At 38.4% G+C, this 23,301-nt stretch overlaps 5 protein-coding genes and 1 pseudogene across 14 annotated transcripts; 4 read left to right on the top strand and 2 right to left on the bottom strand.

Moving 5' to 3' along the window:
- AT4G16330 (2-oxoglutarate (2OG) and Fe(II)-dependent oxygenase superfamily protein) lies at positions 1–2,245 on the top strand. 2 transcript variants are annotated; one of them, NM_001203811.1, is made up of 5 exons: positions 151–249; positions 343–410; positions 679–1,092; positions 1,178–1,499; positions 1,576–1,982. In NM_001203811.1, the coding sequence occupies exons 1-5, from the start codon at positions 190–192 to the stop codon at positions 1,804–1,806; spliced, it is 1,095 nt and encodes a 364-aa protein (NP_001190740.1). In that variant the 5' UTR covers positions 151–189; the 3' UTR covers positions 1,807–1,982. The 2 variants fall into 2 exon arrangements, with proteins under 2 accessions (NP_567491.5, NP_001190740.1); NM_117728.7 differs by having other exon boundaries at positions 1–1,092; positions 1,576–2,245.
- Positions 1,824–10,116, bottom strand: LDL3 (LSD1-like 3; the record flags this gene model as incomplete). Of its 5 annotated transcripts, none has more annotated exons than NM_001341094.1 (11): positions 1,824–1,844; positions 2,356–2,477; positions 2,555–3,405; positions 3,620–3,694; positions 3,793–4,506; positions 4,641–4,978; positions 5,135–5,228; positions 5,356–7,563; positions 7,727–7,868; positions 8,219–9,709; positions 9,945–10,116. In NM_001341094.1, the coding sequence occupies 8 exons, from the start codon at positions 9,466–9,468 to the stop codon at positions 3,340–3,342; spliced, it is 4,887 nt and encodes a 1,628-aa protein (NP_001328665.1). In that variant the 3' UTR covers positions 1,824–1,844; positions 2,356–2,477; positions 2,555–3,339. The 5 variants fall into 5 exon arrangements, with proteins under 5 accessions (NP_001328665.1, NP_001328666.1, NP_001328664.1 ...); NM_001341095.1 differs by having other exon boundaries at positions 2,567–3,405; NM_001341096.1 differs by lacking the exon at positions 1,824–1,844 and having other exon boundaries at positions 2,160–2,477; positions 2,567–3,405; positions 9,945–10,059.
- Positions 10,117–11,968: 1,852 nt separating this feature from the next.
- Positions 11,969–12,424, top strand: SPH1 (S-protein homologue 1; the record flags this gene model as incomplete). Its single annotated transcript, NM_148348.1, has 1 exon — positions 11,969–12,424. The coding sequence occupies one exon, from the start codon at positions 11,969–11,971 to the stop codon at positions 12,422–12,424; it is 456 nt and encodes a 151-aa protein (NP_680714.1).
- Positions 12,425–13,122: 698 nt separating this feature from the next.
- FCA (flowering time control protein FCA) lies at positions 13,123–21,507 on the top strand (the record flags this gene model as incomplete). Of its 4 annotated transcripts, NM_148347.2 has the most annotated exons (22): positions 13,279–13,617; positions 13,822–14,025; positions 14,281–14,351; positions 14,439–14,517; positions 16,593–16,675; positions 16,756–16,807; positions 17,005–17,072; positions 17,433–17,499; positions 17,587–17,666; positions 17,755–17,819; positions 18,026–18,085; positions 18,174–18,336; positions 18,654–18,737; positions 18,823–19,290; positions 19,456–19,635; positions 19,790–19,969; positions 20,061–20,093; positions 20,280–20,312; positions 20,482–20,514; positions 20,698–20,763; positions 20,896–20,941; positions 21,059–21,507. In NM_148347.2, 20 exons carry the CDS (start codon positions 13,917–13,919, stop codon positions 20,938–20,940), a joined length of 2,019 nt encoding a protein of 672 aa, NP_680713.2. The 4 variants fall into 4 exon arrangements, with proteins under 4 accessions (NP_849542.2, NP_680713.2, NP_001319956.1 ...); NM_001341092.1 differs by having other exon boundaries at positions 13,279–14,025; positions 20,896–20,940; NM_117725.3 differs by lacking the exons at positions 13,279–13,617; positions 21,059–21,507 and having other exon boundaries at positions 13,692–14,025; positions 18,823–19,215; positions 19,538–19,635.
- Positions 21,508–21,620: 113 nt separating this feature from the next.
- Positions 21,621–23,024, bottom strand: AT4G16270 (peroxidase superfamily protein; the record flags this gene model as incomplete). Its single annotated transcript, NM_117724.4, has 4 exons — positions 21,621–22,024; positions 22,103–22,268; positions 22,349–22,540; positions 22,740–23,024. The coding sequence occupies 4 exons, from the start codon at positions 23,022–23,024 to the stop codon at positions 21,621–21,623; spliced, it is 1,047 nt and encodes a 348-aa protein (NP_193362.3).
- Positions 22,156–23,265, top strand: AT4G16267 (annotated as a pseudogene). The gene is made up of 2 exons: positions 22,156–22,258; positions 23,099–23,265.
- The last annotated feature ends 36 nt before the right edge of the window (positions 23,266–23,301 follow it).

Genomic DNA, 23,301 nt, shown 5'->3' with positions numbered 1-23,301 from the left:
GTGAAAAATAGGCAAAGTTAATTATACGAAAGTCTCAATAGGAACGTTTAAGCAAAGAAGTGACACATAAGAGACGTTGAAACACTATGCATAGATTCTAACTCGTCAATCATCCTCTGTTTCTTTTCAAGACTGCAGGTTGAATTCATCGAAATTTCCGCCCTTTTTAAACACTTAAAGTTCTCCAGAATGTATCTTATGAGTTCTTTTTCATCTTCTCTTCCTCCATATCCTTTCCATTCAAAGATCGTGGGATGAGACGACAAGCATTCGGGAACAGAACTCGGTTGGTTCCATAAAACTGGAGCATGATTCTCTGACCGTTCAATCAGAAATGTGGAGTCGACCATCAAAACCTCTAGTTTAGGAGAATTAGAGAGCAAAACCACAAGTGATTCACACAAGTCCGGGTAAAATCGATGTATGCTACACTCTTTAAGTAGAGAGTAAACGGCGTTACACCATGCAACCATTGTATCACCACGTATAGATAGCTCAAGATACTCGATTGAAGAAAGAGATCTCAGAAGTAAACGGAGCATATATTAATTAGAGTGCCACGTCAGCGGGGTTTTTTTATAATGATAAGTCTCCTCCGCTCAATTTCAGATCAGAATCAGATCATCCATGGAAACAGCGTCGAGAGTGGAACTGATTGTTAAAGGCAACTTACCGGAGGTTCCTTCTCAGTACATCCAGCCACCGGAAGCTCGACCTAATCTCCCATTACCCCGGCGATGCAGCTTCGATCCCAACCGTCGATCTCTCGAGCTCCGATTCCGCGAGAGAAGCCATCGGTGACGCTTGTCGCGACTGGGGAGCCTTCCACGTAATCAACCATGGTGTTCCAATCCATCTCCTTGATCGGATGAGGTCTTTAGGTCTCTCTTTCTTCCAAGACTCTCCCATGGAAGAGAAGCTACGTTACGCCTGCGACTCTACCTCCGCCGCATCTGAAGGTTACGGTAGCCGTATGTTGCTTGGTGCTAAAGATGACGTCGTTTTGGATTGGAGAGATTACTTTGATCATCACACGTTTCCTCCCTCTCGTCGTAACCCTTCTCATTGGCCGATTCATCCTTCTGACTACAGGTTCATGCTCCTTTTGATTCACCTCTTAGTTCTGACAAAATGTTACATCTCTCGATTGATTGATTTGATTTGATTTGATTGGTAGACAAGTTGTTGGAGAATATGGTGATGAGATGAAGAAACTAGCTCAGATGCTATTAGGGCTAATCTCAGAGAGTTTGGGTCTTCCTTGTTCATCTATAGAAGAAGCTGTTGGTGAAATCTATCAGAACATTACTGTAACCTATTACCCTCCTTGTCCTCAGCCTGAGCTCACTCTTGGTCTTCAGTCTCATTCCGATTTTGGTGCCATTACTCTCTTGATTCAAGATGATGTTGAAGGTCTTCAGCTTTACAAGGATGCTCAATGGCTCACTGTTCCTCCTATCTCTGATGCTATTCTCATTCTTATTGCCGATCAAACCGAGGTTTCTATTCTCTCTTTGATAGAGAATGCAAGCTAGAGAGAAGATTCTGACATGCTCTTTTAAAATTCTTGTGCAGATCATTACCAATGGAAGATACAAAAGTGCTCAACATAGAGCTGTGACTAATGCGAATCGGGCGCGGTTATCAGTCGCTACCTTTCATGATCCCTCCAAGACTGCAAGGATAGCACCAGTTTCTCAACTCTCCCCACCGTCTTACAAGGAAGTTGTGTATGGTCAATATGTTTCTTCCTGGTACTCTAAAGGTCCTGAGGGTAAACGAAACCTCGATGCTCTTCTCTACTAAGTTTATGCTAATGAGTATGTGGACGCCAATTGCCACGGCTGAAAAGTGGTTTCACAATAGTGGCTGTAAAAACTCAAAAGACACAAACGATAAATAATAATAAACTGAATGAATCCTAGTCGCTATGTTTTCAGAAGCTGAATGCTTGAACGTTTCAATAATGCTTTCATTTGCTTAATACAAAAATCATAATGATAGAGATGTTACAATGAGTAAAAATTGACTTGTCAAAAAATAAAGATTTGAGATTAACAGTCGTAAAGGAAGGATGGCTCAGAAGACACTCAGTATGAAGGAGAAGGGAAGGGTCCTTGCAAGCCGTATGCTCATCTATTTGAGATGGCAACATTATAGAATGAACAATGGCATATGATTCTCACGATTTAAACCATGAAACATTCAGAGACTACAGTGCAAATACCAGACCCAGCGGTTAAACTCAGTAGCAATTGAATTGGTGATATGAAGCCATCATAATTAATTAATTACGATCCTTGACAAATGTAAATGCAAATGACAATTTATAAAACAATGCAAGCATAAATGTACCTCCCATCAACAAGGAGAGAGATTCTTGAGCCAAGGTATTTATCTATCTAAGCAGCTTTGATTAAAAAGATTCCAGCTCTCACCAACATGGGTGAAAGTGAATTCAGCCAAGTTTTCCTCACCTGTAAAAGCAAGCATCAAACTTTCAGCCACATTGCCAACAAAGCCATCAGTAAAAATAGGCAGAAGAAACACATACAAAGCAAATAACCTGCGTCGTAGCAATGCATCTTCCACAAGCTGCTTGTAAGTCTTAAATCATCAGAAGAACATCACAATACTTAAATGCTTGGGAGCTGAACCAATCGTTACTTTCCATTTTTTGACAATCCATCTTTACCTGCAAGAGTGAAAGTGATACACCTGCAGCTGTGGTATCCAAGATTTTCCCTTCAGAAAGATAGGGACGAACTTACCAAATGGCTGCTGTTAGTATAGGCAAATCAGAACATAAGATCCATATTCGCATTATTTGACTCAAGCTATATAATCATTGACATTACAAAGTAAAAAGCTTTTCTCTTGGGTTCCAGAAATGACATGAATCTCAAGAAATGAATTCAGATACCTGAAAATAGAATTGTTTCTAATGGGGGTTAACACTAAATCTTGAGCTCTATACAATTACTAAAAAACAATCAGTGTAAGTTGAGAACATGCATCATCCGAGGGGATAACTCATGAAAGACATATCCACTTGACATAAAAGCTTGATCAGAAAGTCCTCTAAACATTTCCCCCAGGAAGAGGAGAGCAGATGCTTCACCCATACCTAGCAATATAGCAAGACCCTTCATCATATCTGGTAATGCCAAAAACTCGTCTCTGCCAATCTTTTGGTATGTCAAATCATGGGAAAGTCTCTTTTACATCAGACCATCTGCTTCATAAGCTTCCTGATATGTGGTCTCTACAAATGGGCTTTGCCATCCCAGCGGATACCAACTTAACTACCATTGGCCATTACTAAAGATCCAGTGACCATCAAGGTTTTGGAACTTGAGGTATCACCATGTACTTGTCAACTTGTTTGTCCACAAAGTCACGAATCTGCATATTATATTAATCAAATGCAGGGACAATCAATCAGAAACTGTTCTAAAATAGATAACAAATATATAGTGATATTTACTATGAGAACCTGTGACCAAGATTATCTAAATTGACATTTTTGTCGACACCAGAGAGAGGGATAAACTAGAAACTTAGGAGACAATAACTGTGGCAAAAGAAAACTCTGAAACTTTTGAAGCTATTTACAAACCTTATTTTTCCGCTTTGAGTCGAGGAACTGTGTAACAGCCATAGCTTTCTCCACATCTGTTGTATGTTGCATAACCTGATAAATGCCCAAGAGTTTCAGAAGACTCATTTTCTTAATTCAAGTAGAAACAAGAAACGCAATATAGTAGTGTAGAAAACCACAAAGTCACAAACCTTTGTTGCTGTCTTCTTCATAATTGACTTGTATACATCTCTATCAATTTTCTTTGCTCTATACGGGGCCATAAGCAACGATGCAACAAAATCTACAACTCCCTGTTTCAAACGATCTGCACTCCGGATATGATTTTTATGTGGCTCTTTATTCACTGTAACCTGTGACACGGAACATTCATTCGCTCGTTGGTCATGCTTCCAACTAGGAGGGCCAGTCGAACAAGCAATCGAATCTTCTTCATCCTTTATATGCAAAGTACGATTGAAAAATTCAGGATCAGCAGCAGCAGCTTGAGATTGCCATCTATCTATAGCCTGAGAATCCTTGAAACCATCGCTACTACCACCAGTATCAACCCATGCCCCAGTTAAGAAACTGGTATCCGCAGCCACACTTTCTCCAGAACATTCTCTGAACTTCGAATGAGATACAAGCTCATTCGAATGGCTAGGCTGTGAATAGTTATCAACTGGAATCCTTGCACTGTCAAGGTCAAGGCACGAGGCAGGAAAATCATACCAGTCCCTAACTTTGCAGTTCCTCGAGTCAATCTCTGACATACAATCTTGTCTTCCTAAGACATTTCCAGGAAACTTTTTCCTGAAATCAGATTCGTCCATCTTTGCATACTGCTCTCGCCTGGCAAACTTATGAAATGAGGGGATCTTAGGAAGCTGCAATGAAGTATTATGATAGGCCTCAGAAAATGCCTGCAAGACAGAAACATATAATTTATTCGTTAACAAACAGATAAATAAAGAGTTAACGGCCTCAGAGAAAACAAAAACATTCAGTAAGCATCCATAAATGCCTTTCACTAATTTAGAGATTAAAAAAAACTTGCCTTTGCAGCTGCTTCTGCTGCTGCACGAGCCGCCTCAGCTTCAGCAAACACAGCCTTCTCTTCCTCTGACATAGGTAGCTGGTTGTCCTCAAACTCTTCATCTGTTTTCACATCGTTGCCATTGCTCAGCTTTCCCTTACTGTCTGTGTCCGGACTATTCAGTTTTCTTCTTATTCTAGAGGTGTTTGTAGTATTCGCTTGTCTCAACGATTTCTTTCCACTATTAGCTTTTTCTTTCCGGTATAGATCCAGCCACACATTAACAAGCTGACTTGCAATGGCACGAATATCACGGCTCGTGTGTGCACAAACCTTTTCTTTCACAGTCTTCCCAATACCTGCATCAGCAAGTGGAAAGTAACCAACTTAGAGAAAATCAAACAGGGCTGAAATCCCAAAACAGATAGCACATGATGTCGAGTCTTAAGACAGAACTGATTGCATGTGATATATTAGGTTGGGACAAAAAGTGTACTTGGAAGAAAAACCAATACCTGATAGCCTCAAGGCAAAGAGGTCACTCGTAACTCGAACAAGAATATGTACACAGTGACGTAAAAGCTGGGTTCCATTCTTACCCATCGAATCCTAACAGAAAATTTTATATAAGCAAGAATATGTAAAATAGCCAATAGAAATTCGTGGAACAAAACATATAAGCGAAAGTAAGTTGAATTTAGTGCTTTGGTAAAAAAAACTATCTCACTGAGCTTACCAGGATCCAAGAGTTCAGCACTGCAAGCCCTTCTTTTGTACCTGCAAAGGATTTCAAGGTTTCACCAGGTAGGTTAAGCAACTCCTTGGCTAAATGCAAACGCCCGACAGTTGTTTTGGCAGAGAAGAACATGTTTCGTAGCAATGATTGCCTGGCTAGCACATTAGACAGCTCAACAACTTCCAGCCTCTTTATTAGGTCTCTGACTTCATCCCTTACAGGTACAGATTTCCTCTGCGCTTTTTCTAGTGTTTCTATTTCGGCTGTGTAATCATTTCCACTTCTAAGTATATCAATTATACGCACAGCTTCCCGGACTCCAGTCATCATTGCACCACCAACAGTGTCAGGATGCTCTTTGCATGTTGCCTCACCAGCAAAAAACAAACAATTCTGAACAGGCCTTCCCAATACATCATAATCTTCACCAGAAGCACCAATAGCAACATACGAGTAGGCACCATAACTGTAAGGATCAGTGCCCCAGTCAGTAACTACCGAGGCGACAGGATCAGGAACCAGATCCCCACCAAAAAGCTTCCGAAGAACCATCATTGCATGGTTCACGTGCTCAGACTTACTCTTGTTTGTATATTCAAAAGCAGCCTTCCCAACCACCAAAGCTATCAGGACAGGAGCACCAACAGTTTTTTTGACATTCCAAAACATAAAGCACTCACCTCTTAGATCTGTTTCCTCAGCAGTTGCCCCAAAGTAATCAACACTATCATCCCAAAATACCGTTGGGAACTCCAAAACAACTTTATTTAGAACTCCAAAACCAAGTTGTTTGATTGACGCATATTTCCAGTCCGGCAAGGGTGGTGAAAACTTAATAGTTTCTGCTTTCAAGCATCCAAGTGGAACAGTTACCAGAACAGCATCTCCAAGATACTCACAGCCATTTGATGTACTAACTCTGACTTTATGCTTGCTGTTATCCATGGCAGATACATCAGAGACATAAGATACATCTGAAACTATTTTGTTTAAGTGAATGTCCAGTCCTTCTGCAAGCGACTCAACAACTCGGCTATAACCACCCTTAATCATAGCATGAGGCCCTCCAAACCCGCCATAAAACTCATCTTGATTCCAGTGAGGAAGCGAAACTTCCTTGAGGACAGCAGCACAACCATATTCTGTGTGAGCAAAATGCCAATTCATAACTCTTCGCTCCAAAGGATTCAAAAAATCATCTTTCCAGCTTTCATCCTGCATAAAGGGACCTCTGATGCCCGTTTTTGAGCTTGAATTGAGAAGCCCAAATTTGTCAATGTTCACCTTGTCATGTGGCATTCTCAGCCGTTGAAGGCCATATTCTAGACCATCCTCAAGAGACATTTTATTTGCTCTTTCCTTGCCTATTTCCTCAACAAGCAAATCTACATCGTCAATTAGACTGTTGAACTCTGCTTGTAGAGCATCATCTAATTCTGCAGGAACCTTTTTCCCTGTTACAGTATCATAAAGAGGACAGAATCCATGTAACACGCTCAACTCCAGACCTAATTGGTTACAGACCAATACCGATGGATCTGGCATTCTTTCAGATGGCACATCAGCCTCAATGCCTGTAATTATGCTAGCCCCAAGATCCACAGGAACTGAAAGAGACGACCGGTCTGTAAATACACGACCACCTACTCTACTCCTTGCCTCAAGAACGGTTACAGAAAAACCCTGGCGCTGTAAATGACGTGCTGCTGTTAATCCAGCAGGACCAGCTCCAATTACTATAACTTTCTTCTCATCTATAACCTCACATGGAACACAGTCCCTTCCTCTCATTTGATTACTATGTGCAGAGGAGAGTGTGCTAGACAAAGCAGGCTTCGCTACTGAAAATGTTTCAGGATGCTTTTCAACATTAGATGCAGTACTATCCTGTAAAGCATTCATGCTCACAGAACGTTTGTTATCATCAATAATGCTTGCTTCGCATTTTTTGCTGATAGATTCCAACATTTCCGAGGTCGCACATCCTACCAAGTCCCTTTCATCGTTTTGGAGAGCACATTTCTTACCCTCACTAGTTGATTCAACGGCTTTGACCTGACCAAGGATAAAAGCAACTCCCTCTTCAGAATCTGCAACAGAAGCCATAGAACTTTCTTCAAGCTGTCTCCCCTGGAGGAGATCATAGTCTTGATTAGTCGAAGATGCCGCCTTTCCATTCACAGATGAAATTCCAGCATTTATATAACCCTGTAAAAAAACGCAATTTCACATGCGGTCTATAAGAAACCAGCACTCATTCTCTTTTCAATAATGCATATAAATTAAAAGCAAACTTAAGAAAAAAAAATTCAAACACAAAGATTAATAGGAGACAGGATCGAACCACACAAATATAACAGCAAAGACTTACTCTCTGATCAAGAAACTTATAGACTTCTCTGATAAGGGAAGCTGAAGGCAATTCACTCTCAGAAGGGCCTCCGGTAACACCACATTCAGTGACAGGTAAGATTCGGCTGACATTTTTACTCCACAGGCCTAAGATAGAGTTCCTGTATCAATACAGCTATCAGTTCTGGTACATCAAAACAGGGGGAATTAAGATCTTCAGGAGGACGAATGAAACACAAAAACAATAATATTGAGAATAACAAAATCGTTCCAAGTAAAACTGGTGAACACAAAATGGACAAAAACCAGCTTAAAAATTCTTTAGTTTCATTGCAAACATACAGTACAGTAAGTGTTCAAGGTTTCCAACAAATGGAAGAAGCCAAAAATGGGATTGACATCTTAAAGTACACCCTTCTTATAAGATCGTAATAAAAATACATTCTATACAAAATAAGAAACACTGAAACCAAGTATTTGAATACATAACAGCTACAAAAAGGAAACTAACCTGCAAACTAGGTACTCCTGATTGCTACCTTTGCGCTTCAACACCTCTTTAAGTATAATCTTCTCAATTGGACTTACTGACTGGGCTTTAAGTCCAGCTGTTACCGCAGCTGCTCTACCAATTTCAATTTCCTTGGAAATAGATGGAACAAAACCACACTTGTCGCTTCCCTTAAAGGACTTGTCACTTTGACAATCAAGAAAGCCTTGCTCATTCTCCCATTTCACGTCTCCTTCATACACCATGTTTCCAAGCTTACGCTTTTTAGCAATACGCTCTGGGCGTTGCAAGGTCGATGGCTTCCCAGAATTAGGTAGTGAAATTGCATCCCCTCGGAAATTTTCATCTTCGCAGGGAATTATAGAAACCGGCGAAGCTTGAGCAGTTCCATCTTCTAGAGTATTAACTTGAATACCACCTCCATTAGAAGCATTATGGTGTGAAGAATACTTGCACTTTTGACAGAGAGTAACCTGAGTATTAGACTCAAAGGAACGATCCTCAAAATTAAATTGGGTACCACAATCACACATAACTAAATTCTTCTCTCGGTAATAACCGGACTCTGAAGTTGGCTCTCCCAAGTGTATGTGCTTATCAGGAGCAATAGTACAATTAACTTCGCCATGGACATCTGGCATGGGGACAGACACCCTGGATAGCTCCACAGCCTTCTCTGACATTGGTATCTCGGATTCCTCCTTTGTAATTTGATGAAAGACATCTGCTTCCTTCTCACTGGATACTGTTTCTACTTTTTCATGACTGGGAGAGGCTGCCTTATCTTTACCAGAAAACTTATGCAAGAGGGTTCCAGTTTCTGAAGCACATTTTTGAATAGAATTAGAAGCACCGTTTTCCCTAAGTAATACACTCTGCACCTCGTTTTTGTTGGCTTCCTCAATTGGTTTCAAATTAGAATTTGTTACAGTATCAACACCCTCGTGGTTCCTAACTCTTGAGGTTCCTGATTCAACACCTTTCTTGTTACCCTTCAACCTCTTCCTAAAACTGGCTAATGTGTCATCCATATCTTCAGAATCCTTGCCCAAAGCACTCAGCTTCTTTTCCACAACCTGTTTCTGCCTCTGTTTACCAGTACTTTCTGTCTCAACCTTATCCTTCTTGGAACTTTTATGCTTCATAATCTCTAAGAGAGATCCAATAGGTTCATCATCATCAGCATCATCGTCAAACTGAAAAACCTTAGATCCTCTCTTGGAACCAGATTTCTTCTCCTTACCATCCATACCTATCTACTTATTCCTTACACCCAATCTAAAACCTCCAATGTAAACACTGTCTATCAAAACTCTCAAATTCGAACGCACAATTAACAAAACTTTCCCTAAGCTTCTCACCTCAAAAATCAAGTCTGCTCTGATCAAGATTCGTCCTTGGTAGGGGTTCTGAGATATCTCCCTTTCAAATTTACCACGGGAAGTTCACAAAATCAAATTTTTAGGGTTTCTAGCAGAGTGAGCTCGAAACCTAGAACCAGAGTAAAAGGAAAACGAAATGAGTAACGGCCAAGACGATTAGGGCAATCACATACATCAAAACAGAAATGAACGCAGAGAGGAATACTGATGCAAAATGCTAGAATTAGTGGATAGAGAAAGAGAGCTACTAGGGAAGAGAGAAAGAGGTTCAAAACTGGATTTAGGGTTTACAAAACCTCATTCGCAAGGAGATTGGTGATACAGAAATCGAAATTGAAATTTACCTGAAGTAGCCGAAGAGCTTTTTATCTTCGTCGAGATCTCAGAAGCAACGATTCATCAATGTTCAAAACACCCAAACGAACAATGGTGGTGGTGAAGCTAAAATTTTTATCAGGGAAAAAAAAAAAATTGGTGAAGCCTAAATCAGGAAATTAACGATTAAAGAGAAATGCGACGTATGCTTCAAAACGCTGCGTATGGTATTTGTTTATGATATTTTAGTTAAGTACATGGGGAAAATATATAGTTGAAAAGATTGTTTTGGTTTAGTATTTAGGTAAATGAAAATATGAGTCAATGATTTACAATTAAAAATATATTACCAAAAAAGATATCTAGTTTATAAAAAGTTAAAATTAAAATTAGTGATAAAAGTAAATTTTTTATTCAATTTAGATTTACTTAGAAAATCAAATTAGAAACTACGGTATTATGTTGAAGAAAATAATATATAGCACTATTTTCACTTTAACCATATACTTACTGGTTTATATAATCTCAACATTATCATCTTTAAACTTGGTTTAGGATAGAAATTTATTTCTGAAGAGTGTGAGTGTGATACATTGTTGATAAGGTTGATAAGAAAAGTACTTTGACACTAAGAAATAAGAATACTTGTTGAATTTGTTGAATGGATGAGTGAGTGCTTAGTAAATTAGAAACTAAATTTATCAAAACATAATATTTAATAAAACAAAACAAAACAAAAAAAATCGAAAATATCTGTAGGATAGCGTAAATAATCACCTAGGTAATTTAATTTTGCCATTCATGGAGTCAAGAGAGCAATGAAACACAAGAATGCAAAGAAAAAGCATTTGCTTAATGAAGTCATTTTGAGAAACTTCCTCCTTTCTAACGATCTCAGTTCCAAACCAACCGTCAATTAATCTCTAGATCTATTGAAAGAGATTGTTCGAAATTCTTCGAACAACACCAAACTCCGAGGAAACTCCACCACTATATACACCTAACTTGATGTAGTATGAACTTAGCAAAAGGAAGTGACAAAGATGTTACTCCTCGAAAAAATTGGAGAGATCGTATAAGATTTAGAAGAAAAACGGAGACATCAACGGACACAGATGGAAGAGAGATCAATTTCGCTAGAGCGTATATACACAAAAGTATATAAAATTTTGATAAATCGAACAAAGCTAATAACGGAAATCCGATAAAAGGTCGGCAGTTATTTTGTTTGTATATACACGAAAATATATAAAATTCCAGACAAAACCGAAATCAAACTCCATCGACAAGAAACCTCTCCTCTCAGAAGGATTTGAGAGAGAGAAGAAACTATTTTTAGTCGTCGGATTTTAATTTCGGTGTACTGAAAATTGCTTTCTCTATCTGAAAAATATGAGTGAGAAAATAGAAAAAAAAACATATTTTTCTGGTCGAGTACTCTTTTGTTTAAAAATTTCTTTAATTTCGTAACTTTTTGTTTCTATGAATCAAAGATCAAAATTACAATTTGTTATTGGATTTCAACGAATCCAATATATTTTTATTAATCCCAATAAAGTAACGTAAAAGGCAGAATACTTTACTAGTGTTATAATTTATATAGTTAACTAAAATTAGGTTTATGAAATACTATTTTACTAGAAATAAATACCCGATCGACCATGTTGAATTATTATTTTTATACATTAAATTTTTCGATTATATACTTCGAATTCTTGGGTCATAATCTAAATCTAAAAACTAATAACTTTTAAAATTGATTCACATAATAAATTCAAAACTAATAGCTTACACCACAATATAAATTAGTATTTTTTAATCTTAATATATTATGCCACAATCATCTACGTACTTGGATTATTATATGTACTAACCTTTCAGCTTCATTTCTAATTAACATGCAATCACTTAAATGATTTGCAGCATGACTCTTCATTAATGCAATGTAATAACATCAAAATTTAATTAAACGTCAATTACCGTTTCACTCTTCCATTATAAAAAGAAGTAACAAAAAAGTTCTCCCTAAAGATTTTGCTTGCCTGAAAAAAGTATGAATTGCATCAAACAATTTCTCTTGGCAATTTGCTTTTCTCTGGCCCTAACATGTCAAGACCATGTCTTAGTCGGCGGCACCACCACGAGAGACATTATAGTCCCGAAGATTTCTGAGTGGCAAGTCACGGTTGTTAACGGTTTGACAACTGGTGAAACTCTTTTCATCCATTGTAAATCTAAAGAAGATGATCTAGGTGAAATTAATCTGAAGTTTAGAAATAGATTTTCTTGGAACTTCGGAGAAAATATGCTTCACTCAACTTTTTTTTGGTGCTATATGAACAAAGATAATGGTCATATGAATGTAAACGTGTTTTGGGATGATGTTATCTTGTTCCATAGATGCGGTTGGAAGAATTGCATTTGGACTGCAAAAACTGATGGCCTTTATCTTTGGAATTCAGCGAGCGGTGAAGATGTATTGTCAAGAAAATGGGAAGTTGGATGGTGAAGCCATATTTTTGCTTTTTGGTAATTTTTTAGTACATGTATCTTGTTGTTTTTGGCAAAAAAAAAATTGAAATAATAAAAAACATTTGTTTTAACTTTCTCTCTTATTTTGTGTATTTTTCATCAATGATAGATTTTTTGTTTTAGTTCTTTATTTATAGGTCATTTAATTATTAGATTAATTTTCTGAGATAATAAGATCATAGATTAAATAACAATATTGTGTTTGTGATATATAGAGATTACATTTTACACTTATATATATTGGTAAGATTTCTTTTTGCTTTCAAACCATTAAAAACCTGTTAAACGATTAACTTGACTCAAGACAAAGCCATTGATTATTGACTCATGAATCTAGTGACTCATGATGAAGGAGACGAACAGTAAATATTCATTTGATTATTTTAGGTAAAAGGTAGTTCAGACCTAGTCATATATCCTCTAAATTCATATAGTGATGCAAGTATTTTGCATTACTTAGAACTTTATATTATTGATCACCCAACACATGATTTAATAAACGCCATGAAATGCATGTACTATATCAAAATGTTTCTGAAGCATATAGTTGACATGAGAATTTTGGATTGGACTTAAGAATGTGAGAGTTACCTGAAATGTCAATTTTTTTCCTTTTGTTAACGAAAACTCATTGGAACAATTGTATCCCCCTTTTGGCAGTATATAAATATATTGATGGCCCAAGTAGCTGTATTTTTCGTTATCAGCCAAGACTCAATAAAGTCTACCGGTCCAAATTTCAACTGAATCACCGGTCCAACCACTATTACCGTAACTAGACCGCTTTTTCTTTTTTACATTCGGACAAAAAAATCAAAATTTCGAGCAACTAAATTGATCTCATCTTCAATCAAATTCATCATCTTCGATACTCGTTTCTTCTCTCTTTGGTTTCATACAGATCCCAAATTTCTAGGGCTCCTAGTCCTTTGATTTCTTCGACTGGAATCGCAATTCCCCACTACGTCAAGCTGGACAGACACCGAAGGGATCGCCATGAGAGTGGCGGCTACGAGGATTCCTACCATAACCACCGAGCCCATCCCAGAGGTCCATCTCGTCCCTCAGATTCACGCTTCGAAGAGGATGATGATGATTTTCGCCGCCACCGTCGTCGTCGTGGAAGCAGCCCTAGCAATTATCGAATTGGAATTGGGGGCGGAGGAGGAGGTAATGGTGGTCGACGCTGGGAAGATGACACTCCTAAGGATTTTGATGGTCCCGGAGATGGAGGTTTCCGGCAGATGAATGGTCCCCCAGATAGAGTAGATTTTAAGCCTATGGGTCCTCACCATGGTGGAAGTTTTCGGCCTATGGGGTTTGCCTACGATGATGGTTTTCGTCCAATGGGTCCTAACGGTGGTGTGGGAGGAGAAGGGACACGGTCAATTGTTGGAGCTCGGTATAACTATCCCGCGAAGTATCCTCCTTCAGAGAGTCCAGACAGGAGGAGATTTATCGGTAAAGCAATGGAGTCTGATTATTCTGTAAGACCGACTACACCGCCGGTCCAGCAGCCTCTTTCCGGTCAGAAAAGAGGGTATCCTATCTCAGACCATGGCAGCTTTACTGGAACTGGTAAGCATGAGTTCACTCTTCTTTCTTCTATGTATATTTATTCTTGTAGTCTGTTAAGGTTCCTGAGTGTCTCTTATTTTTGTGGGAATCAATGATTAGAGTATTGAAAGGTAGTATGGTTGTTATGTTACTGTATTGTTGAAGGTTTTTCATGGGATCGACTCTAGAGGATCCTTTCGATTTTCCCATGTATGTGATAATCAAAACTATATGCCATCTTCATGTGTATCCTTATCTGGTTAATTTGATTTGCAGATGTCTCTGATCGTAGCAGTACAGTCAAGCTTTTTGTTGGATCTGTACCAAGGACAGCTACAGAAGAAGAAGTGAGTTAATCTTGGAAATCATTGTTATCTATATACTCATTACTGAGAACCTTTTCTAAATTTTTTCTGTTGGTTTTCATATTGTAGATCCGTCCCTATTTCGAACAGCATGGAAATGTTCTGGAGGTTGCTCTGATCAAGGACAAGAGAACTGGACAGCAGCAAGGTATGTCAATCTCCATTTTATTAGGAAATAGTCGTGAATTATACTTTTTAAAATTTCAGGTCTCCCTGAAAAGGCTGATGGGAAGCAACCCCAGTCTCATCATTGGCCTCCAATTGTTTGCAACAATTTTCGGGCTTATTGCTTATGCTTGCCAGCGTCTTATCTGTGTTCGATTCTGTCACAGAAGAAGGCTACCTGTGCTAAGAAAGGGTTTATGTACTTATGTTGGGCAAATAGATTTCGCTACTTGTGTGTATTCTAGAACTTTAGATGTGTTTGAAAAGTGTAGAATTTATTGAGGGTGTTTTAGAGTTGGAGTTAATGTACAGAGAACTGAATTTTGCTGTTGCCTTTATAGTGGGAATTGGTTATAAGAACATCGCTATTTTCCTCTCCTATTGAAATTCATTTTCTTTACTCTTCCTCTAGATGGATTGAAGATGTTGTGTATGGTCTTGACAGGATGAATGTATTTTTTTAAGTTGGTAGTTTGATAAGGACATGAGGTTCAAAAGATGGTTTCTTGATTTGCCACTCCTGCTGGTCAAAGATTTGGCCGTCTTTCTAATTTTATCATGTTGGAGGTTTGGCGTCTTCATTTTCTTTCATATCAATTTATGGGTGTGCTGTCTATTGGTTAATGATGGCATTCCTTTTACCTTTTTGGATGAGTGATGCTGGAATGAATGCGTTTCTCCTTTTCTTTTGTTGATGGCCTGAGGAACTATGATGGCTATATTTCTTTCCACTCTCTTTGAATGGCCTGAAATGTGTGCTTTCTGTATGGTCGTCCCTCTCAATTTCTTGGATGGCTTGTGATGTGATATACCATCTCTCGTCATAGGTGAATGAATGATTTGTTTAGTAGTTCTTATGTATGTATTTTGTATGTTCCCACGTCTCTATTCCTTGGATGGCTTGTGATGTGATATACCATCTCTCGTCATAGATGAATGAATATTTTGTTGAGTAGCTCTTATGTCTGTATGGTGGCCCTTGCAGTGCTGATCGATATTTATGTGGAAGAAATGTTTGATGATAGATTTTTTTTGTATGCTCCCTTTTCGCTAATCAAGCCTTTGTGCTTGCAAGGTGCAACTGTTATTTTATTATTGAATTTCCTGTTCTACTACTCCATTTAGTTCTGTCTCTATTTTGTCAGTGTGAAGAAATACTAGACGATGAATGGTGTGTTTGTACGTGCATAGTTATTTATAAATTCTTGACTTTCCAAGAAGTTATTATTTCTATAACTGCTACACCTTTGTGGATGGCAGAACAAATGCATCTGATTGTGGTGACATAAACACTTTTGATCGCGGTTGAATGTACTAGATTCCATACAACTCTTTCTTCAGCCTTGTGAAATATTATTATGTTAGGTGGTGCAAACATATGGAAGGAACCTGATTGTTTTAGTTTCTTAGAATAGTTTCTGATGTTAATACAGCATGTTGACTTCACTCTCTTGCCCTTGATCAATCAGCATCAGGCAGGGGCCTAATTATGTATTACATGAAGCAATCGTATTCTTTTCTGAATTAGATTTTTTTCCAATGAGTTATCTTGCCCATAACTGTAGTTCTTTATTTGAAGTCTTCAAATGCTTGATGTATGGTGACGAAAATGTGTATATGTTTTGGTTTTGATTATCCGCTACTCATCAATTATTGAGATTCTTACATACTGAATCCGTTACTTTGGACCTATAGTTATGTTTTATGTTGCTAATTAACTTGTACATGTTTCTAGATTTTCTTTCAAATGGATCCTGCTTGGACAAATGCAGCCACCCTTTGTCTGAAAGGCCCTCTTGTAGATATGTTATCTGCAGATACTGACTGTGTTCAATTTTTTAATATTTGTTTTTGCCATATTCTCCATTTGAAGACATTAATTTATTCTCTCCAACAACTTTACATCAATATTTAAGTGGAGGCTGTCAGACATGTCTTATGATTTTCCTACTGAACTTATGTGCTTTGAGTAGTACATCTTGTTACTAGTACAATTTGATGGTAGAAGGAAAAGTTGAACCCTGAAACAGATAGCTTAAGTATCAGTCTTTAATGCAGGCTGTTGTTTTGTAAAATATGCAACTTCGAAAGATGCGGATAGAGCCATCAGAGCACTGCACAATCAGATCACTCTTCCTGGGGTAATTACCCTGAGGCTTTCTCTTATCAAGAACAGGAAACTATAGGTTGTTTCACCTTTTATAATTTTGTTGATTCCCAGGGAACTGGTCCTGTTCAAGTTCGATATGCTGACGGGGAGAGAGAACGCATAGGTAATCAACTTCCACACAGAGTATCTAATGTGGCTGTCATTGTCTAGTGTTCATAGCCAAGACCATACGCTGCATAAGTTCAGATTACAAAAATTAAGAAAATGTGGGAAATGATATGAACTTTATGGATGTTGATCCTTTTCTTTCCCTGTTTTCTTTGCCTTACTATCAAGTGATATAGTTCTCTTCTTCTGAAGGCACCCTAGAGTTTAAGCTTTTTGTTGGTTCACTAAACAAGCAAGCCACTGAAAAAGAAGTTGAGGAGGTATGTTTCGTATCTTACTTTTTGAAGTTGTTACTTATGTCAGATTAACGGAACAGGGAAGAGTTCTAAACTTGGATATTATTGTGTCCCCTGTTACCTGAGTTGATAATTTTAAATGACTCTTTGATAAATTTTGTTAGTCTTACCAAAGGGTGAGTGTCTAGAAAATCTGTGTCAATAATGCAAGCGCTTGGACATTCTACTTACTGTGTAATCTCTTCTTCCAATTGATCCAACTGTTTGACTGTCATAATAGATAAAATTAATAAATGTGAACGGCTACCTTCCCAGTTCAACTTATGTGTTTCAATTTCTCATGTAATCTTTTAACAAACTGTTTTATTGTTATTGCTTTAACAGATCTTTTTACAATTTGGTCATGTGGAAGATGTCTATCTCATGCGGGATGAATATAGACAGAGTCGTGGTATGTTTTGTAATTTGTACTAGATTCTATAAATTATTTGTTGTGTGATGATGTTGAGATGGTGAAACTGTGTTTTTCACTTTGTAGGATGTGGGTTTGTTAAATATTCAAGCAAAGAGACGGCAATGGCAGCTATCGATGGTCTCAACGGAACTTATACCATGAGAGTAAGCTGTGAATCACATAAGTATCTCAGTTTCTCTCATTATCACCCTTTGGACCTGTTTTGTTTACTGGCCTCTATCCTTTCCCCAGGGTTGCAATCAGCCATTGATTGTTCGGTTTGCTGAGCCAAAGAGGCCTAAACCTGGCGAGTCAAGGTAATGCCTTGGGTACTATATTTTGATTAATCCTAATACTCTTATCAAGTAAATTGTATATACCTTCATTCTTTGTTCTGTCTGAGTTATATTTGTGGAGAATCTTTTGGACATGGTGGAGAGTTGGGAACCCTGTTCCTTCTCCAGTTATTACTGGAATGTGAAGCATTGCTTTCTAGATATCCTTAAGTAGTTTCTGTTTCCAGGGAAATGGCACCTCCTGTTGGACTTGGTTCAGGGCCTCGTTTTCAAGCTTCAGGACCAAGGTAACTGGTGTGAAAGGAGATCATGATTATGCTCATTAGGTAATTATATATGTTGACTTACCCCGGTCTCCTCATCTCTATTTGTTAGGCCTACCTCTAACTTTGGTGACTCTAGTGGGGATGTAAGCCACACAAATCCTTGGCGTCCAGCTACTTCACGAAACGTAGGCCCACCTAGTAACACTGGGATCCGTGGTGCCGGTAGTGACTTTTCCCCTAAACCAGGTCAAGCAACATTGCCTTCAAATCAGGTGAGAACAGGTTGATGATCATGTATATCATCTTAAATCTGCACATTCATATAAGTAAGCGCATAGAGTTTGCATGTATTGTGCGAGACAAATAAAAAGAAAGTACTTCATATACTGCACACATGGGCTTATGACAGGTGAAAAGAAGCATGAAGTTCTGACCTTTCAACTTTTCATATAATGCAACAAACACGATGTGTGTTGCTCAAATGATATGGCCTTAATTTGCAGTTTGTCAGTTACTGAGGCAATTTTTTTTTTGAATAATTTCTAGCCCTGATGTGAGCTTTTTTAAATGTAACATTCTATATTGTTAGGGTGGCCCGTTAGGTGGTTATGGTGTTCCTCCCCTTAACCCTCTCCCAGTCCCTGGAGTTTCATCTTCTGCCACATTGCAACAGGTACTTTAGCTATATTTTTCCAATTAAGCAAATCTGAAAATGTTGTGATGATTAACTTGGATTTTCAATTGTTTCTATTCCATAGCAAAATCGGGCAGCTGGCCAGCATATAACACCATTAAAAAAACCTCTTCACAGTCCACAGGGTCTCCCTCTCCCCCTCCGTCCGCAAACTAATTTCCCTGGGGCCCAGGCACCCTTGCAGAATCCTTATGCTTATAGCAGCCAGTTGCCTACCTCTCAGCTGCCACCACAGCAAAACATCAGTCGTGCAACTGCTCCTCAAACTCCTTTGAACATTAATCTACGGCCAACAACTGTGTCTTCTGCAACTGTTCAATTTCCCCCTCGTTCCCAGCAGCAACCGCTACAAAAGATGCAACATCCTCCTTCTGAGCTAGCTCAGCTCTTGTCGCAGCAAACTCAGAGTCTACAAGCAACATTCCAATCGTCTCAGCAAGCAATTTCTCAGCTGCAGCAGCAGGTGCAGTCTATGCAGCAACCAAACCAAAATTTACCACTCTCACAGAATGGCCGAGCTGGTAAACAACAGGTATGAATATAGTCTCTCAGTTGCATCTGCCCAGACGGGTTCTTCAGCTGCTATTGTGTTGTTTTAACTTAAAATTATTTCCTGATAGACATCCCGTTTTTTATCCTTCATGTGTTTTAGTATTCTCCCCTTTTCTAATGTTCCTCTCGGCTGCTTCTTTATCAGTGGGCTGGATCTGCAATTCCAAGAGTGGCTAGCACCACTGGTTCGACACCAGTGAGCTATGTGCAAACAGCTGCACCTGCAGTAAGTCAGAGCGTAGGTTCTGTCAAATGTACCTGGACCGAGCATACCTCGCCTGATGGATTTAAATATTATTACAATGGTCTAACGGGTGAAAGCAAGGTGAGAAACGTGGTTCCTCTTTAATATATTTCCTTGTGAGTTTCAGGAGTATTCCTCCTGGTTTATTGTGCTATTGATAATCCTTACACATGTATATTTTATATTTGAAGTCCTTCAGTACGTGCCATATTATGTATATAATTCACTTTTGCAGTGGGAAAAACCTGAGGAAATGATAGTGTTCGAACGAGAGCAACAGAAACAGCAACAACATCAAGAGAAGCCAACTATACAGCAGTCCCAGACCCAATTACAGCCGTTGCAGCAACAACCACAACAAGTTCAGCAGCAATATCAGGGCCAGCAATTACAGCAGCCGTTTTATTCTTCACTGGTTGGTTTCGTTTTCATGCTGGTTACATTCAAATATTTTTGTCACATGGTTTCTAATTTGCATATTTACTCTTGTTCATTTGGAGTTGCAGTATCCAACTCCAGGGGCCAGCCATAATACTCAGGTGTATATCTGTTTAATCTGTTTACTTATTTTTCATTTCAAGATTTGATTCTTGATATGCTAATCTTGTGGTAGAAGGAGATTGACCACCTTAAAGTAAAATTCAGTAGCCATGGTTTTGCCAGCATTTTGAAATACAGATAACAAATCTCTAACGTGAATGCCTATTTTCCTTTCTAAAATGCAGTATCCATCATTGCCAGTAGGTCAAAATAGCCAGGTACATATCTGAATCTGTGGACTTATTTTTCATTGAACTGATTGATTCTCAGTTACAACATTGACTTCCTCTGATGCGTAGTTTTTGTAACATATCAGAATAACAAAAACTTCATCTGATTCGTATATTCTCTGGTTGAAAATCTTTTTTTCTTTTCTGGAAAATGCAGTTTCCTATGTCAGGAATTGGTCAGAATGCTCAGGTATATATCTCATTTTGTATTAACAATTTCCCATACCTTCTGTACCTTTGAATTTAATCACAGAACATAATGAGTTCTTGGATTTAATGTCATTTTAAAAAGAAACATCAGTGATATGACTTCCTTCCTTGGTTAAAAATGGTTTAGGCAGAGCTTATTTTCTATTCTGTTTGGATTGTCTAGGATTATGCTCGGACACATATACCCGTGGGAGCTGCTTCAATGAATGATATATCAAGAACTCAACAGGTAGTTATGGTTTTTATCAGTGATTCAGAACTTCTCTCTGTTCATAATTCGTCCTTTGGTATTCAGATGTTCTTTTTCGTTGAAACCGTTTTTTTCCTTAATTCTCTTTACAATCATATCTCTTTTTCCCAGAGCCGTCAATCTCCCCAAGAACTCATGTGGAAGAATAAAGCTTGAGGTTCATATCTACCCTTTCTCTCCTCTCTCTTGTATTTTCTCCATACCGAAACACATTCCAATGTATGTGGTTTCTTTAGTTGAAGTTACCTCTGTGTTGATCGATACTCTACTTCAGGTACATGAGACGAGGAGCTAAACTATCTCAGTAGCTAGATAGAAATTTCTGGAACTAATTAGTCAAGGAGAGGAAAAGCAGCAATGGTAGTGTCCTTAGTCTCTGATTTTTTTAGTTAACCCCTTCAGTTATAATAGATAGGCGATCGTAGACCATCTGCATTCTATCTTTTCTCTAATCAGATATCTCCTCCTTTTTCATTTTAAGAGCTGCCAAACAATGGCCTGTTGTAACATAGCTAGCGCAAGTTATGTCTCATGTTGTGTTACTAGTAGTAACTTAGCTGGGTAAACCAAACTTTGATCCAGATTAGGAGTCATATATAATTATATAAATAGAATATGTACATTCATAGATAGCTCATCACTTATAATGAGACTAGATCTTAGCAAAATCCAACTCTAATTGTCATTTTCAGAGATCTATCAATTTGTAGTTTCCTGATCTTCATATATGTGTTCGCTCTTCTAATGATTACGTAAAATCAGAGTCCTACGTAGGTGGACTTCTTTAATTTTTATATAGATAATTAGATATCATTCAATAAGTCGGGCTTTTATTTTTAGTTAATCATTCTACAATTCTTCCTAATCTCGCTATTACTACCACCGGGTATCCCTCCCATTTTAACCATAGCGTTCTTAAAATCCTCAAAGAAAACCGACTGATCTGTTGCGTAGGTCTCAACAATCGCCCTTGTCCCTGGGTCTTGAACCGCTAAAGCCTGGTCTGATGGAAGCAATCCCTCACCCGAGAGGAGGTTTACATAGTACTGGTTGTCAAATGTTGATGGAGTCACCAAGTCAAGCTGAGTGATACCTACACTGGGCCCAACAGTCGAGCATAACTGTTGCAGTGACTCGAGGAACTCAAGGTTGTCTCCGTGGTTAGCTGGTTGTCCAGTTTGCAGTGGCTGCAACCGAGCTGTAAACGAAGTGCACCGTGCCTTTCCCAATGTATGTCCACCTGGTTTCCATATGTGTAAGTATCAATAACTTGGGTTGGTCTAGAGAAAGATAAAGAAGAGTACAAGAGAATGTATACCGGAAAGAGCGACCATGTCGGTTTGTGAAAGGCCAAGATTCTGGAAAGTAGAGATGAGAGTTGATACGGTTGAGTTTGGTGAGGGTAAGCCATTTGTTGCTGCCTGTTTGCTTGCTGTTCTACTGTCTTTTCTTCCTACTTCCACCTCCCACCTTGGTCCACCCGACTTCAAAAACCCGATTTAAAAATGTTAAACATAGACGATTTGAATTGAGTTCATCAACTTTATAATATGATGATAACTACCACAACGACTGAATCTCTAGCAGCCATGGCAAGAATGTCTGCGCATGAGACGGTCTCTGGACATACAGATTCAATATCAGACTTTATCGAATCAATCACTTCGAACCCTCGTAGAGAATTTAGATTAGGAGGCGCCGTTTTTTCACCAACCAGTCCTTCTGTGTCATCTAACAACACCGAAGCATCACATCCCTGCAATGCATAATGCAAGTCAAAAACAAAAACACATTCTGGTTCGTAGTACTCATTCCCTACTTAACCGGTACAATTTAGATTTGTCACGGTTTAACTAACATAATATAATCCTTCCCGGTTCAATGGTATATAAAAGACGGGGATTAGATGATAGACCAAAACTATTAAAACAAACTTAAGATGAGATGTGACTTGCATTGACAAAACAGTCGTGGAAATGAAGACGGAGAAGAGAAGCAGCCATTCTTGGATCCTCTAACACCGTGGTTTCCACCCACGAGTAGACGATAGACTCTGCTTCGGGGCAGCTATTCCGGTATAAACCAAAATCAAGAACCAAATCGAACCCTATGCCAAAGCTTGAACCGGTTTCTCCACTCCCGTCTTCGCAACTCTCGCTGAAATTGGTTGGATTCTCGGAGAGTGAAAGAATTGGCATTGCAAAGAAAAACATAAGGAACAAGTTAAAGAGATTCTTCATTGTCGTTATATGATCACTCCACTTTCTTCTGAGTTTTAACATTCAATGGAGTTGGTACTATATTAGAAAGCTAGTGTATGTGTGTCCATATTTATAGAAACAATTCAACTATATACACATACATAACACGTATATATGTATGTGTGACTGCATGACTGCATGTGCACTTCAACAACCCAATTACATATTATGTACTCGTCAAATTAATCATACGTACGTCAATAAATGTATGTATATATAAAAGAAGTAGATTGGCAAATATTCAAGTAAAATTGCA

Source organism: Arabidopsis thaliana, chromosome 4 (genome assembly GCF_000001735.4).
Source record: "Arabidopsis thaliana chromosome 4, partial sequence".
Taxonomy (NCBI): domain Eukaryota; kingdom Viridiplantae; phylum Streptophyta; class Magnoliopsida; order Brassicales; family Brassicaceae; genus Arabidopsis; species Arabidopsis thaliana.
Note: the sequence above shows the minus strand (reverse complement) of the source record. Positions and strands in the feature narration are given on the sequence as shown.